This window comes from Hippichthys cyanospilos, chromosome 19 (genome assembly GCF_059441005.1).
Source record: "Hippichthys cyanospilos isolate Australia breed blue-spotted pipefish chromosome 19, RoL_Hcya_1.0, whole genome shotgun sequence".
Lineage (NCBI taxonomy): Eukaryota > Metazoa > Chordata > Actinopteri > Syngnathiformes > Syngnathidae > Hippichthys > Hippichthys cyanospilos.
Window position 1 is genome coordinate 10,233,325 of NC_142387.1, and position 16,852 is coordinate 10,250,176.

Genomic DNA, 16,852 nt, shown 5'->3' on the forward strand with positions numbered 1-16,852 from the left:
ATATGGTAATACTCAAAGTAATAACAATAATAACTCGCATAATAACTCAATGTCAATATGAGCAACCTTGTTCAACTGTAAACACACAAAAGAAACAGGTAAAGATTACTTTATCAGTTCTTTCCCCATCTACGAATCCCAATCTCAACATTGGTCCATATATAAGGCGCACATCAGCTTTTTTAAAAAAATTAAGGCTTTTAGGTGCGCCTTATAGTGCGGAAAATACTGTATTTTTTTGCTAGCCACCACCAAGCAAATGTGTGTATCTGTTCGAGGTTTCAATTTATTTATTTATTTATTCAAACAACTATGAAATAGAACTGAAAATGGAATGAATTGTGTGCAATGTGTTTTTATGTTCACTAAACGAATCTATCAAACAAATGGAGATTAAAAAAAAGATGCTCTTGAAGTATTGATTTCGATTTCTAACTGCTATTTAACTAACAGTATTATGCTAGTGTTGAAACTATTTTCTATAAATATGTTGGGACTAAACATACAGGCATGTTCAGTCTATTAAAGAGAGGTTGCTGTTAGCAGACAATTACAGAAAAAAAAATATAAACTTCCATGTATCATCTATTTGCAGAAATATCTCATTTTATTACCTGCGGCTTATAGTCCAGTGCGGCTTATCCGTGACATTTTTTTTTTTTTGCTCATATTTTGCTGCTGCGGCTTATAGTCCGGAAAATACAGTAAAAAAAAAACAAAACACTTTGCTTTGTTGAGATTCAAGCGCCATGGGATTTTACCGCCAACCACATTCCATCGTTACCTTGGGCATGGGGAATCGAAGCTGGGCCAGCTCCACGTCTCCAACCAGCGGAATTGTTATCCGGTTGGGCAAGACCAGATAGGAAGAGATGATGTCTTGAATCAGACTGTCGGAGAGGCCGCTGGAAGGAAAGAAATTCAAACAGAAGGCCTTGAATTATTTATGGACAAGATGTGTAAAAAGTACACCCCTGGGATTGTAAATATTCTCCTGTAATCTCATTTTAGCACAAATGCTCACGTTGATGATTTTCCATCTACAAGGGATCATGATGCACAAAAATAATCTTGAAATGGCTGTGCATTCTGTCTTTATAGACATGCGTGACAATTTTGTCAAAAACATTCAAGTTTCTTATTTTCCAAGATGCACTTCTCCATGCTTTGAAAATAAAGCAACCCTGTAACCTGCAAACCTGTTTCTGTAATCAGTATATACTTAATTATTGACCTATATACATATATATATATATATATACATATATACATTATATATATATATATATATATATATATATATATATATATATATATATATATATATATATATATATATATATATATATATATAAATACTGTATATATAATTTCAGGGGATGTGTGAGATTTTAACGAAACTCTAATTTATTGCTTTTAAATGCCGTGACTGTAACAGTACATTGTCTTTTCAAATTAAGAGCAACTGAACTGGAACATTAAGCACCATATTGCTTAGTTATTTGCAAACTGTTGCACACCTTTATTTTGTTACGTTTTACACAATAACGAATTATTGTGATTGACAGAATTTTCCGTGAGGTGAGCCAGAAATCAAATATATGATGGAGTTGCTTAAAAAAAAATACAACTCGGGATACCACTACGAATAAAGTTTAATAAATCAGACTTTTTTTTTTTTTAATGCTTTGCTGATCAGTGGGTACTGTGCTGAAAAATATTTCACAGTTTATTTTCAAACTTAAAACTTTTATTATTATTGTGCTTCAACCAAAACACTATAAACTTATTTGGGAATTATTCATATTCAGCACTTTCTCAGATTCAGTGTTCTGCCATTGGTATTCATCAAACTTTTGAGTCAAACGAATGTGTGGTATCGATTACTTGGTGTCAGTATTAGTATTTACTGGTATTGAGCATTGCTGCATACCACCCCAATCAAATGTAAATTCAATTTTGTGCTTTTTTTTTAAAAAAAAAAGGCCACACAATGCAACCAAAGTTCTATTCAAGAAGGCTATTAACATGCCCTTGTGCATGCACTCACTAATGGAAGTCATCTGAACAACTACTGGTGATTATCTTCGAAGGACTCAAAGCAAATAGCCCCAATCAACAAAGCGGGCACAACAACAACAAACACTTTGTAATACTGTATATCAGTCGGGACAGATTCAAAGCCTGCCTGATGTAATCGCTGCCATAAATTTGTCGCTCAAGAATACACTGGAGGCTAAGAAAAATACGAGTATTGGTCCCCGGTTCATGATTGGCCAATTTGCCGTTTCGAGCACACGTAATTAAATTTAGCCAAATTGGCTTTTCAATGTAATACATACATAATATGGGAGATTAGTAAGTGTGGGGAGAGGTAGCATTAGCATGCTATTTTTGCTGTTTCTCAGGAGAGCTCTAAAAGAGCAATGCGGGTCCTCATCCATATCCCGAATTGATCGTAATAATGTCCCAAGTCTCCGATCAATTTGATAAAGAGGCAAAAGTCCAAAGGTCAAACCACGTAAATGTCAAGAGTTGGCCTTAGTGATATTTCAATGACAAAGGGTCGAAATGTCAATTGAATCCATTGAATTAGATGTACTATTTTACGCCCGTCTGTTGCCGAGGTAACGGCACATTGAAGTACGGCTGGCCGATGCTGATCTTGAAGTCTGCCTAGCAACAGAAAAAAAATTCTGTCACTGTTGGTTTTGTTTGTTTTAATGCTATTGTTTTTTTCTATTGACATTTTGAGATTAGGATTGATTTATTGATATTCTAATTATATTTATTTACACTAGTGCAGTATCAAACAATTTGTCATATTATTAACTCATTCATTACCAAAGACGAACTTTTACGTTACCTAAAAGTCCAGACATTTCTCTTTGAACTGTTGGGCTAAAGGGGACTCTAAAAATGGGTGATACTAAAGCGATTAATTAAGTAATTACTTAAAGTAATCGATTACTTTCGTACTTTGTTACCTTAAATAATTAATTACTTTGGTTAGCTAATACGATAATTAGATTTATTTACACTAGTGCAGTATCAAACGATTCGGTACATTATTAACTCATTCCAGAACAAAGACAAACTTTTACGTTTTTTGAAAGTCCAAACATGAAATCCAAGATATTTTTTTTCTTTTCTGTTTTTCAACTGTCGGGCTAAAGTAGACTCTAAAAACGGCTGATACTAACGCGGGTGATTACCTAAGGTAATCGATTACTTTAGTACTTTGTTACCTTAAATAATCAATTACTTTGGTTAGCTAAAATAATCAAAAACCTAAAGTAGTACAGTAGTATAAAAGGCAGCCATTTTATCTAAGTTACTTGATTGAATGTCTGTATTTAAAAAAATTCAAACGTCTTTGGAATTGAATGAGTTAACTGTGCACATGTTGTATAATAACATTACGGCCACGCGCTGTGCTCCAGCTGATGCCGCCTGTCTGAGTTCATCACGGCGACCTCTCCTTCACCAGCCAACACCTCCTTTCACGTGACCGGTCCTCACAACAAACACACACACACACACACACACACACTCACACAAGTGCAGTATTGTGTTGCACGAGCTGCGTTGATCTTTTTCACCCTCACAAAGGACACCACAAAAGGGCAGCAAGTACTTTAGCGTCAACATGTCTGACATGATCAGAGTTGATTAAAGTACTTCAACAAAGTTATAATCAAGTATTAAAAAAAAAATACTTCACTACAAAGTATAAAAAAGGAGTAAAGAACTTTTAACTCTTTTAATCATTTAATCCTAAAGCCGTATTTTTACGTTCCCCCTTCAATCTATACATTAAATGCATTATATATATATATATATATATATATATATATATATATATATATATAATTATCTAAAAAAAAACAAAGTGCTGTTGCATTGTTATACCAAAATCAATTGGCTGTTTTAGTACTTAATCTACCTAAAATAACCAATTCTTTTAGTATTTAATTACCTTGAGTAATTGATTACTTGAGTACTAAATTCATTTAGTGCCAGCCATTTTTAGAGCCTTTTTTTAGACAAACACTTCAATCGAATTTAAATAAAAGTAAAGTAGGACTCGGGACTGTCTAAAAAAAAAAAAAAAAAAAAAAAAAAAAAAAAAAAAAAAAAAAACATCTTTGGGATTGAACGGGTTAAAAGTAACAAAAATCTGATTAAGTACAAAAATGAATATTATTTATTATTTTATGACCGGTACTTCTCAGCATTATCCATAAGAACAGTGCAATTGAAAAACCCCAAAAGAAAAAAAAATGGAACTGTGAGGAAAACCACATGGAACTAATGTGAAATATGATAAGAATTTGTTGTTTTCCTTTTTATATGATTTCATAGTTTTGCTGTATGGCCTTCGGGGGGCTTTGTAGAAATAAAACGGGCCTCCCGCCTGGTAGGGGAAAACAGCATACTGTATTTTCAGGTTTATGGAAGCTCAACTTTTTAAGTCTTTTTTATGGCAAATTTAGGAACTCTCATTCAATAAATGTGACCGCAAGGAATGGGGAAATATGGGCTCAATATTATATCACTGTAATAAGCTTCATACTGTCTTTCTGAGAAATAATATTATTCTCTGTATGTAACGCACAAGACAGGTTTGTATTTTTTGCCACGATGTATGATAAGTTTTATTTACGCAACGTGATTGATGAAAAAGGTAGCATGTATAATATAAATATATATAATATAAAAATACATGCTGATTTGTTCGATGCTGAGTTGCTCACTGTATTGAGCAACTAGCCAGCTCTTATTTTTCCTTTATTCATCCACGAAAAAAAAAGTTATCAAGCAATAGCATTTGTTGATATTTTATTCAGCATAAAAACAAAACAAAAAAACGGCATCAAACGTAGGGCATGCGGGTTGATTTTGTAATGTAAAGTCTCGAAATGAGCTTTTTTTTCAATAAATGGAAAAACTTTTACAGTTTTATGATTAATAGGAATATTCATGTTTTACGATGGGGTCCCGCGAGAAGTCATTATTTCAAGTAGGACTCCTGTTAAAATCTTCCTTCTTTTTTGAAGTTGTAGGCTCGTTACCTGTCTCTTGACCGGGCCTTTCCCCCCTCCCAAAGATGTCTGTTTCTTACTCATGCAACTTATTAGTGAGAGAAATTTTGGCTGAAATGAATCCAAAAGAACCCAGCCAGTTTAAAAAAATAAAAGGATTTTAAAAATAAAATAACTTTCAGAGTCAGATAAATAAAGTGGAAATAGATCATTATTTCGGGTGTGGCCAATGCGGGCCAGTATCAGTTCATCTTCGTTTTATTGGTCCAGCCCACATGGGAATAGATTTTCCTCCATACAGTTTGCAAGCTTAAACGAGTTTGACACCATTGCTGTTGATTTTATCAAATGTATCTTGTGTTGATTTCCGGCTCGTATGCTGGAAAATCGCGTCGCTGAAGACAATGCATATCGGTGGAAACTTTACAAAACAAAGGCTTACATTTTGCAAGGGAGTCAATATAACAAAATTTGGCACAATGTTGCTTCATGTTCCATTGAATTTGCTCTTAGTTTGAAAAGAAAAACGCAGTGTTCCTGTAGGGGCATCAAATTAGATTTGCCGTTCAAATCTCTCGCTTTCCCCGAAGTATCTTCACACACCCTCATTTGGGAACTGCTGATTAAGAGCATTAGTAATGTATGAACTCCCTAATGCAGGTAACTGCATTAGACTCCTTAATTGACATGCATTGACTTCCCCATCAGCTTCCGCAGTACCAACCACAGAAGAGGAGACTCCGTCCGGCTAATATCTTACTTCCCCCCCAAAAAAACTACTCCTCTTTAGTCGATTTTAGATAAAGAAAAAACAAGTAAGGTGACTTACGTGAGCCCGGGAATGTCCAGTACATTAGTCAGGCCCGTCCAGTTGATGTCGAGAAGCTGCGATAAAAAGCAGAAGGGGACTGTTTTAATTGAATCGCACGCTCGGCTTGTTTTTTTATTCACGACTTGACTCCCACTCCAGCCAACAAGCCCTGTGGATCTACAATATAATGAAGAGCCGTAACACAAATCGATAAATCAAGGCTCATGTGGATAGTTGGCTGCAATTGCCCATTGACTGCATGCATTTATTATTAATAGGCACGAGTCCGACTTATTTCGGCTTGCTCTGAGAAAGGCACCCAAACACAACTGTAACTACAGCGATGAGCTGATAAGATACAAATTAATTGAGTTCATATATGTTTTATAATGTTGTATTTTTAGTGGTGGACCATATTTTTTAGAATAATCAAAGCAGGGTCAAAAATAGCCCAAATTGGGTTAAAAAGAGACCGATATGTCTTTTTGGGGTTGTTTATTAAGGGATGTTCAGGGAAACCACTCATTTTAGGTTGTTTTGTACGAAAGAACTTAATTCTGATGGCTTTGTACCCAAAAAAAAAAAATATTCACCAAAATGATGTTTAACTAGTTTAGGTCATATTTTGGAATTCATCAAATGTTTGTTAACATCTATTATTGCTGGGGTTTTTTGTTCATAAATTAACACACCGTTGGTCAAATTAGAACCAACCACTATTTAGGTCAATTTGACCTTTTTTGAACTCTTTCTTAAAAAAAAAAAAAAAAAAAAAAAAAACATGAGTCAAACTGGCCCAAGTAGCAGTTGGTTTGACCCAAAATTGGGGAATCTTTTTTGCCCCATGTTTTCAAAAGCCTAGAAATTAAATTCCTGTTGACTTGTACTTCTGTTATATGGCAATTAATTAATTCACTATATGTGTTTGTCATTCTGCATCTACATAAAACTGACGCCAGTGAATAGCAGGGTCCACTGTAAAGGTCATTTCAATTCATTTCAATGGGAATGTTTCCAGTTAGAAACATGGTGTAAACATGGCCTGCACACTCTAAAATAGCCGAGTTCAATTATGAGTCAAAAGAAGACCAATTAGTGTCAATTTAAACATTTTTTTCTTCTGCATAAAAAAAAGATCAAATTGGCACAAGTCTACGTTTGTCCCATATTAACCCATAATTGAGTTCTTTTTGACTGTTTTTACGTAGCGTATTAAATTACTGTTTATTTGTATTTCTGTGTTAAATAGCAATTTATAAATTCACATGGTTTGTTGTTCCGTACATATGTAAAGCTGACTAATAGCGAGGGTCCGCCGTAAAGGCCGTCGTTCATTTCAACGGGGAACGATTCGAGTTAGAAAGACGGTGACGGAACCAATTGAAATTGCATCTCAAGGCATCACTGTAACTCTAAACCGCGGCGACGCACGTAATCAAGCACCCAGCGAGAGTTTGCGAAACTGCGATCATCTCCTTTGGCTGCAGTTTATGAGCCATAGCCACAAGTGGGGCAGTAGGCACAAATTCTCATGTGGAAACAGCTGTTTGAATTTTTAATAAGAGCAGTAGCAGCCCTCCTCGGGGTCTCATTAACACCGTTGAACGCAAGGCCGTGATGAGCAAAGATGCAAATGAACGACGATGGCATCGGTGGCACCGAACGGAATATAACGCGGTGACTGATGGAGAAATCCAATGGGAGCGATGTCAATATTCACTGAGGCGGATTTCATGGTTTCCCTAATGAGCCCACCCTACACCCCCCTTCCTCATAATGCTTCCACTGCAGCAGATATTGAGCACTGCAACATGTTATGTGGGCGGCGGGAGGAACATTCCCTTTTTCTCGACTAAATGGAGAAAAAATTAACCTTGGCAGATATGAATTGCTGCTCTACGTTGAAGAATTTGATTTAATTAGCCGTGCCGATACTCTTTGTCTATACTTGAATTTGGACTGTCGGATATAAAAAGTTTCTGATGCTATATTTACAGTGTTTAGTTTGAGGAAAATAATTTGAAATATCAAATCATGCCGATGAAGGATATTTGATACCATTTTTGCACCTTAATTCGGTGCGCCTTATAGTGCAGAGAATATGGTAATTAATATTGCAGTAACTGAATAAGATTCAGATGGACTCATTCACTGCCTTTGACAGATTTACACGTCAAAGACGCATTTTAACTCTGTTGGCAATGAATTTGTGAATATATCCATTTTCATCCATGTCAGGGAGCAAGTATTATGGCCGATAACTACCCTCAGCGGTCAACTAAAATTCACACATTGGCCCTCAGCCTCGCATTGGGAAGGTCACATGACCAAACCAGGACTCATGACAATGTGAGCCTGAAGGCGGTTGATGTCATAAAAAAAATGAGTCAAACATACTAATATTTTCATTACTTTTGCACCATTTTTCAACTGGGTAATGTGACACTTTAGGTGCAATTGACTTATATAGGACCTAATGTATGTTTTCTTGTATTGACCATATTTAATGTGCAGCAATCTCTTAAGGTCTGAAAATTTCTTTTGGCACCCCTTCTATGGCACGCTGCGACGAAGAAGCATCCGCCGCATTGCTTTTACGTGACCGGCATACCTGGCATACAGTCGAAGAATGATTGAAATGAGTAAAGTTGGGTCAGCTTCAGTCATTTGCGATTCCGAGTCGCGGGTATGAGGACAAAGCCGAGTAAGTAGGGCCGCCTATTAAAAGCTTTGCTATAGCTCCGCCGGGTGCTCCCATTTGCTGTAAATCGGTCAAATGTGTGGATTTTTATAACCGGCGAGGTGGTTAACGATGTGTCGGAAGAGCGAGCGGAGATTAAACAAGGATGTGTGGCTGTGAGAAAAAAAAAAAGGATCTGCAGCACAGAAGAAGCAATGAACTCCAGGACACTGACGTGAGCTTGGCAGAAATATTTTATGCCCTCCAATCATATCTCATCCGCTCCCCAGATACTCCATTAGAGACACCTGCGCCATCTAATGACACGCAAACAGAGGAGCACCCCAAAAGTAGAACGATTTGGAGTTCAACCACAACATTTTGGTGGCTTTTAAGATATTAAAAAAAAACAACAACAACGGCAATACTTATTCGTTTAAATCTGCTGTATTAATTATAATATTTCAATAATGTGCAATTGTTTTTGTTGTTTTTATTTGTCATCACGGATTATTTATACTAATTTAATTCGTTCTTTCATGAGGTTGTGTGCCAGCGACAAGAATTCTACTCAACTCCATTTTTTTTTGATGAATGGATAGATGACACTCGTGGCCAGTTCTCCTCTTAAAGGGACAGTGTGTAAGATTTAGAGCGTTTCTCAATACGGACAGCAGGAGGAGCTGCAGGTGCTGCATTTACCTTTGTCTGTTGCTGTAACAAACATGGCCGCCTCCGGAGAAGCGCCAACCCCCATGTATAATCATTTCATGATAACTAGACCTATGATTACATTTAAAACCGTCTGTTGGTCATTACGAAGACATTCATTTGCAAGTTTTTGAAATTTGCAATGATTTAATGTATTCCTTTATAATGAAAAACTGTCTCAATCTTACACACTGTCTCTTTAATATTAAGCCGATCAAGCCCTGGAGTAGTGTATTTGTGTGACATAAACACATTCTTATTTTTCCATCAAACACATATTTTCATTATTTGTGCCCATGTTTTCAACAAAGGGAAGGACTGTTGGGACATCCCATGCCACTAAACCAAAAAAATATGTCAAAGTCACTGTTGTGCAGATAAAACATCTTTTTACAAAAAGCTCGTTTTCTCCTTTAGCCCTTTAGCTTAGCTTCACTTAAATGGTCTATTTTCAAACGGCAATTACTAAAGAATAGAATGAGACTCTTACTTATACTATATAAATAGTTGTTCTTGGTAGAGGATAAAGAATGCCTGTAAAAATTGTTGCTTTGTCTGTCTACATGTGTTGCTTCACCATCCGTCACCAACTCGTCATTGCGTTTTGCATTGTTGAGCTAGCAGACTTTTATAAATGATTTTTTTTTTTTTTTTTTTTAAGAAAACCGCTCAGTAAGTCAAAATACAATTGTTTCGGACTCCTATGGACAATTAAGAGCTCTTCAATGAACCTAATGGGCATATTTTTTGAATGTGGGATAAAGATGGAGAGCCTGGGATTCAAACCAAGAACCTCAGAAGTGTGATGCAGACGTGCTAACAACTATTCACGCCGGATAAACATTCAACAATATGGCAAACTTACAGGCTTCTTGAGGAAGAATAGAGAAAGCGCTCCAACGAGAGGCACGTCGCCCAGCAACGGCTCCATCAGCACACGCAACACGCCGTGAATCTGAGGGATTACCACAGGAACACGTTAACACGCACACACGCGCAAAATGTCAGATCCCCTGACGTTCCTCCTTGTAGGTTAGAAACATAATCCCGGTATCATAGGCCACCTTCTCATTCAAAACATATTACGACAATTACGGGGGATTATAAGACCGGGGATCGTTTGAGGACACCAGCTGCTGTCATCGAAACCAGGCAACAACATGTGTGTTGTTTTTTTTTTTCGTCTGTATTTGGATTCCAAAAATGTTAAAAATATATTATTGCAGCGTGGCGTCAAAGTGGCGATAATCTGTCTGAATCATGTCGCCGAGTAAGACGTTTTGTGAATCCTGACTACCATGCTAACTAGCTAATACGGGGGTTTCAAACATGCAGCCTGCGGGCCGATTCTGGGCCGCAAACAGGTTTAATTTGGACTGTGAAATGATTGTGAAATTTATGAAAATTAGATTTTTTTTCAGTAAACGAAAAACTTGAAATGTTTTACAATTAAAGGTACTGTTAATGTTTTATGATTAATGTTGTATTTGTACTATTTTGTTATAAAAAAGAATAATAAATGTGTTGTTGTTGTTTTAAATTTATATAAATATATACCATGATTTTATTAGTAGGGCGTTTCAGCGGAAGAGTGCTTAGCACGTTTGCTTCACATTTCAGAGTCCCGAGTTCAAATCCAGCTCGCTTCGGTCTTTCGGTGTGGGGTTTGCATGTTCCTCCCGTGCCTGTGTGAGTTCTCTCTTGGCATTCCGGCTTCCTCCCACTCTCCAAAAACATGCATGGCAGGTGTATTGGACATATTAGCTTGTCCTTAGGTGTGATTGGGTGCGTGAATGGTTGTTTGTCTCTGTGTGCCCTGTGATTGGCTGGCAACCAGTCCAGGGTGTCCCCCGCATACTGCCTGAAGACTGTTGGGATAGGCACCCGCAAGTCAGCGACCCTATTGAGGATAATGGGCTACAGATAATGGATGGATGAATTTTTTTGGTCCGGCCCACTTGGGAATTGATTTTCTTCTATGACACCCCTGTGCTAATAGTTTCAAATGTCTGGAAATTTAGAAAGGCATTCATTTACTACTTAGGACCCTTATTTTCATGTGCAAACAAAGTCTCGTGCTATGTGGAGTCAATTCACATATTTTGAGATTTTTTTCGTAAATAAATTAGCAAACACGTTAGCCTGGATCCTTTGCTAACAGTGCTAATTACATTAGCATGACTAATATTGGCAATACAACCACATTTTTGCTGTTAAAATTGTATCTTGGCAGTGCGATGTGAAGCTAAATATCCTTAATATGATCTTGTAAAAAAGAAACCCTCTTTCTTAAGCCGTGTTGTCAAAAGAAATCACATGCTTGCCATCGTGGCGCTAACCTGACAGCGCTGCAATAGAGCTACAGCGTTTCTGTTGGTTACATCCCAAGTGGGAAATAAACAAAAGAAAAAGAACTTGAAGGTCACACAGAGACACAAAACACTTTGATAGAATGTAGATGACATACAGATTGTTGTTTATGCCAAATGCATACTGACCTGAATGCTCTTGATTCCTGCTTTGCAGTAGTAGCGTTTGACGTCCACGTCGATCTCCGTGTTACCTACAAAGCTAGCAAACAAATGATGTTTTTTGTTAATATTTATGCCAATGGAGCTTTGTGAGCTTAGCTGGCTAACGCAACTATTTTCGTAGTCCTAACAACGATTAGATTCAAACAAAATTATAAATTGTCATACCTGACTTGTAGGTCCATGACGATCTGTCGTCGGTCCACGTTCTCGGAGTAAACCTTCACACCGTTGACCCTCAGAGGCTACAGCACAATGGAAAGATGAATATTTCATTGCTACTCGTCACAAAATGGCAATCTGATTATTTTTACATTTGTGGAATATAATTAAGCAGCAAAAATCGCCTTTTTTATCCATCTCAGGTTACTTTGTCACTTTAAAATGACATCAGTCAATTTTCCCTTGTAACAACCAATCACAGCTCACCTGTTTTCTGAGATTGGTCATGTGACCTAGCCATGATTGGTCATTACTGAGCTCTGAGCAACTGTGATGTCATTCGGAGGCTGTTTGAAATTACAGTTGCGGAGTATGAGAATTTATGAAAAAAAAGCATATATATATATATATATATATATATATATATATATATATATATATATATATATATATATATATATATATTGTAAATTTTCTCTCTCTCTCACTCTCTCGCTCTCCTAATGTATTGCCAGGTTATATGCTCAATAAACAAAATGGCCGTCTCCTAGATGGATTAAAAGGCGCCTTTTGCTGCTTATTTCAAATTCCCTAATCACAATATCAATCAGAATAGCATGTTTTGACAAGTACCTAGAACTTAATACTGTTAAATAAAGTTTTTGACTTGACTTCTCTTTAACAGAGCCCACAACCCAACCCAGAACCTCTTGACTCAACCGCCAGTTGACCATTCGGCATTAAGGACGCTCACTTTGTCTCCGATGTCAATCTTGCTGAAGCGGAAGGTGCTGAGGTGAGCATTGGAGGCCTTAACGGCCGGCTCCACCAAGTCTCGGAACAGCTTCTCCACATACTTGCAGATGTAGGGCCACATCTGCTTCACCGCCTACAAGAGGAAGAGTAATAATCAATGTTACAGTCAGTACTGTAAAACGCTTTGTACAGTAAGTGCCGCGGAACTCCACTATATTCAAAGCACCGCTTAGGTTACGATCCCGCATGAATATTCATGAAGGGCTTGGGAATGTACTGTACAGGCGTGGCGTCACTCGAGCGTATAATGCCAAAAGACGGCCGCTGGCTTCTTTTACCTTGTTTAGCCACTCCACTCGCTCCACGTCCGGGAAGTGAACCTGCAGGGAAAACACAGCAGACAAATCCCAGAGAGGGATCGTAAGCTTGATGAATGCCAAAATGTCTTTAAAGGTCAACTCCAAGGACGCAGACACATATAATATGCGTTCATGCTTGAGAGAATACATAACAGGTTCATAAAAACTTAGTCCCAACAATTTACTATGAGGCGATTGCATTTTGGCAGTGACGCAACAGTGAGCAAACACAAATTGGCAAAAACAAAAGAATGTATTGAATCAATCTTGAAAAAAATCTTATTATTCTAATATTTCCTTCTTTACTTTTTTTTTTTTTACCTTCTATTGGCTCCTCACCTTGACGCCAAAACACTGTCAGGAAACTCAAAACAAGCAACACTTGGAAAAAAAAAAAAAACTGTCACTGGAGAAAAAAACATGGTGGACCTTGAATAATACATAACAATTTAAACGTCTTCATTTTCCATTGCAATAGTCTCGACGACCTTTTTATGATGCAAATACATCATTTTTTTATATATATATAAGTTGTACTCATTTGAAGGCACTAATATATCCATATATATGTATATTAGTGCTATATGTATAGCACTAATATAGATAGATAGATAGATAGATAGATAGATAGATAGATAGATAGATAGATAGATAGATAGATAGATAGATAGATAGATAGATAGATAGATAGATAGATAGATAGACACACACACTGCATAAAATATGTTTACTTATCACATTTATCATTTCTAAATTGTGTTATAGTGACTTCATTAAAGAACATGATGTGTCTTTATTTTGTGAATCTTTATACTGAAGTGCATTGTCATTAATGACACAATTCTATTGTATTTACCAACTCCAGTAGATTAAATCATGTGATGTCACCCATTTTATTTTTGGCTTGTCTGGCGGAAAATTGTACCACTGCGCATCCATATAAAGCCTATCAAGATAAAAACCTCCTTAGTTTGGCGAAGACATCACTATAACCCAATTGAGAAATATATTGCCTCATGTTCCAACTCATTTGCTTTCAGTTTGAAAAGAACAAAAAATTACCTGGGATTTAAAAAGTAAAATTTCTGATGCCTGCAAACCTGATTAAAATCTCATGTACACCCATTTGCACCCTGTCTGATCTGAAGTCTGCCTTTCAAAAGACTACTTACTGCAAATGTTTCTCTCCTGTTTGCGGCTTTATTCTGTTGAGCCGGGGAAAAGGCTGATGACAACAAGAAAGCTAAGGCCCTATACAGTATATCAAAAACTGGAGACAGACTGTTGCGCACAAACAAACACATAAATAAAGCCTGCGCCTCAGATGTAATTAAACCCAATTGGATTGGACACCCACTCACGATTCTTTTTCGTTCCAATGGACAAAGAAGCAGAATAGATTCAATTCAAACGCGCCGCAACGCAAAGTTCACCCATGTTAATGAGCGCAAATCCGATGCGCGGAAATTTAATCCTCGATTCTGCTGACATTCTCGCACCTTTTTCCCCGCTTTGACGCTTTGCTAAATCGACACCGACGGTCAATGAGGTATTGAGCGAACATGTGCCAAAGGAGACGCCCCGCCGTGCAGTCGATGCTCAAATGCAGCAGTGTGAATTATGGCAGGCAGTCAAGCAGAGTCAGAACACTGCGCCGTTCCCGCCGGAGTCCTCGCCAAAGTGCTTATGCGGCGTTTATGTCATGGCGGCGACAGGAACATCAAGTCCTACTTAGGGCGACGTATTGAGTCGTCTTGTTATGAGCTCAACGGCAACAAAGCGGAAAGTGAGGAGTCAGGACAGGGTTAAGATGGCAGCAAGGTGGATGAGGAAGCCGTGGATGCAATTGTGAGGGACATTGATGCCCCAAGCGCCATCAGTTGGGAGGAGGGAAAAAAGGAAGCTGGAGCAAGTAGACTTTATTGATTTTACAGTGCAAGCTCAGGTAAAGAAGACCCGCTGCAAAATTACACCTCACGGTGACAAAAGGATGCATACTGGAGACTTTTTTGAGAGAGAAGTAGTAATAAGAGCCGTAGGTTGTGAATTCCTGTAATAGAGAGGTTAGATTATTTTCAACAACGCTTGAAATATGAGTGCAATTTTGGTGATTGCCTGTAGTAACACTTTTCAGGATATACGCACAAGAAATGGATACACATTGATGAATACACACCCTTTTGACCCTTGTGACAGCCAATCAAAAGATCTTTACAGAGCTGCGTTGTAAGAACAAGTGGGTATTTGTGAGTGCTAAGAAGAGAACTCCAGTGACCAATCATAGGAATTAGAACTTCTGTGGTGTGACAAGATGGAGCTAATTACATCGTTTAGTCTAAGCGACTTTTCAGGTGGAGCAAGTGGGTGCGGACAAGCGGTGGGAAAAAGAAGTGCAAAATTCCAATTTTGGACAGTGAAATATCTCAGAAGTATCTGGATTAAACAGAGAAAGTTTTGCAAGTAGAGCAAGTGGGTATGAGTGAGGTGGGCAGGCGGTGTGGCATTTCAATACTTCAAGACATTGAAATATCTCAGAAGTGTCTGGACTAAGCCTGGTTTGTTCTGAGCAAGTTTTGCAAGTAGAGCAAGTGGGTGCAAGATAGGTGGGTAAGCGGTGTGGGACGAAGTCCAAACACGGACCTTGGGCATTGAAATTTCTCTGAAGTATCAAGAGGGGTTTGTTCTAAAGCAGGTTTTGCAAGTAGACCAAGTGGGTATGAGTGAGGTGGGCAGGCGGTGTGGCATTGAAATGTACCTGAAGTTTCAAGGTTTTCAATACTTTAAGACATTTGAATATCTCAGAAGTGAACTAAGGCTGGTTTGTTCTGAGCAAGTTTTGCAAGTAGAGCAAGTGGGTGCAAGATAGGTGGGTAAGCGGAGTGGAAAGAAGTCCAAACACGGACCTCGGGCATTGAAATTTCTCCGAAGTATCAAGAGTAAGCCGGGTTTGTTTTAAAGCAGGTTTTGCAAGTAGACCAAGTGGGTGCATGGAAGGTGGGCAAGCGGTGAGGAAATAGCAATCTTGGACATTGAAATTCCCCAGAAGGGTTAAGACGACGCCCGGATTGTTCTGTGCATGTTTTGCAAGTAGAGCTAGTGGGTGTGAGTGAGGTGGGCAAGCGGTGTGGAAATCAGGCCAAAGACCGGGCTTTGAAATTTATCTGATGTTTGAAAACTAAGCATGGTTTTCAGCAGGTTTTGCAAGTAGACCAAATGGGTGTCGTAAGGAGAGAGATCCAAAGACCAATCAGGAGCAATTGCAACTTCTCACACATAACAACACTGAGCCAATTACATTGTTTCATCTGAGCAAGTTTTCCAGTGGAGAAAGTGGGTGTGTGTGAGGTGGCCAAGCGGTGTGAAAAAAAGTCCAAAGGCCAATCTTGGGCATTATATCTTCTCTGAAGTGACAAGACTAAGCACATTTTTTTCCCCGAACGACTTTTCAAGTCGAGCAATTGGGTGTTTGCGAGACAGGCAAGCCATGACGTTGGTGCAACTCAAGTAAGCAGTAAGCAGAGAAATCCAAGGACCGATCAAGAGTGTTGATTTCTCTGACTCGGCCAATCACATGGTTTGCTCAACTTTTTAAGTTGAGTAAGTGGGTGTATGTTAAGTGAGCAAGCGGTGAAGGGAATTGTCCAAGGATGTAAATCCTTAGCAAAGACAACCTCAACCGAGTGCCTCACTGTTTGTTTCTTCAATTAAAGGTCCAGACGCTGCGGTTGCACCACGTTGTTTTTTTCGCAGTAAGTGGGATGCTTAAGTAGCGCCGCTGTGCATCCTCAGGGCCGAGT

General features: G+C 38.1%; 1 protein-coding gene across 3 annotated transcripts in view; it reads right to left on the reverse strand.

Annotated features, from left to right (window-relative positions):
* Positions 1–16,852, reverse strand: part of esyt2b (extended synaptotagmin-like protein 2b) — a 34,192-nt gene that overhangs the window by 14,802 nt on the left and 2,538 nt on the right. For all 3 annotated transcript variants that reach the window (XM_088402451.1, XM_088402450.1, XM_088402452.1), the window contains exons 2-8: positions 13,035–13,076; positions 12,695–12,829; positions 11,947–12,023; positions 11,746–11,818; positions 10,113–10,202; positions 5,875–5,930; positions 785–905 (exon numbers count right to left, since the gene is read on the reverse strand). In XM_088402451.1, the coding sequence (XP_088258577.1) occupies positions 785–905; positions 5,875–5,930; positions 10,113–10,202; positions 11,746–11,818; positions 11,947–12,023; positions 12,695–12,829; positions 13,035–13,076 (594 nt within the window). The remainder of the gene's footprint in view (positions 1–784; positions 906–5,874; positions 5,931–10,112; positions 10,203–11,745; positions 11,819–11,946; positions 12,024–12,694; positions 12,830–13,034; positions 13,077–16,852) is intronic.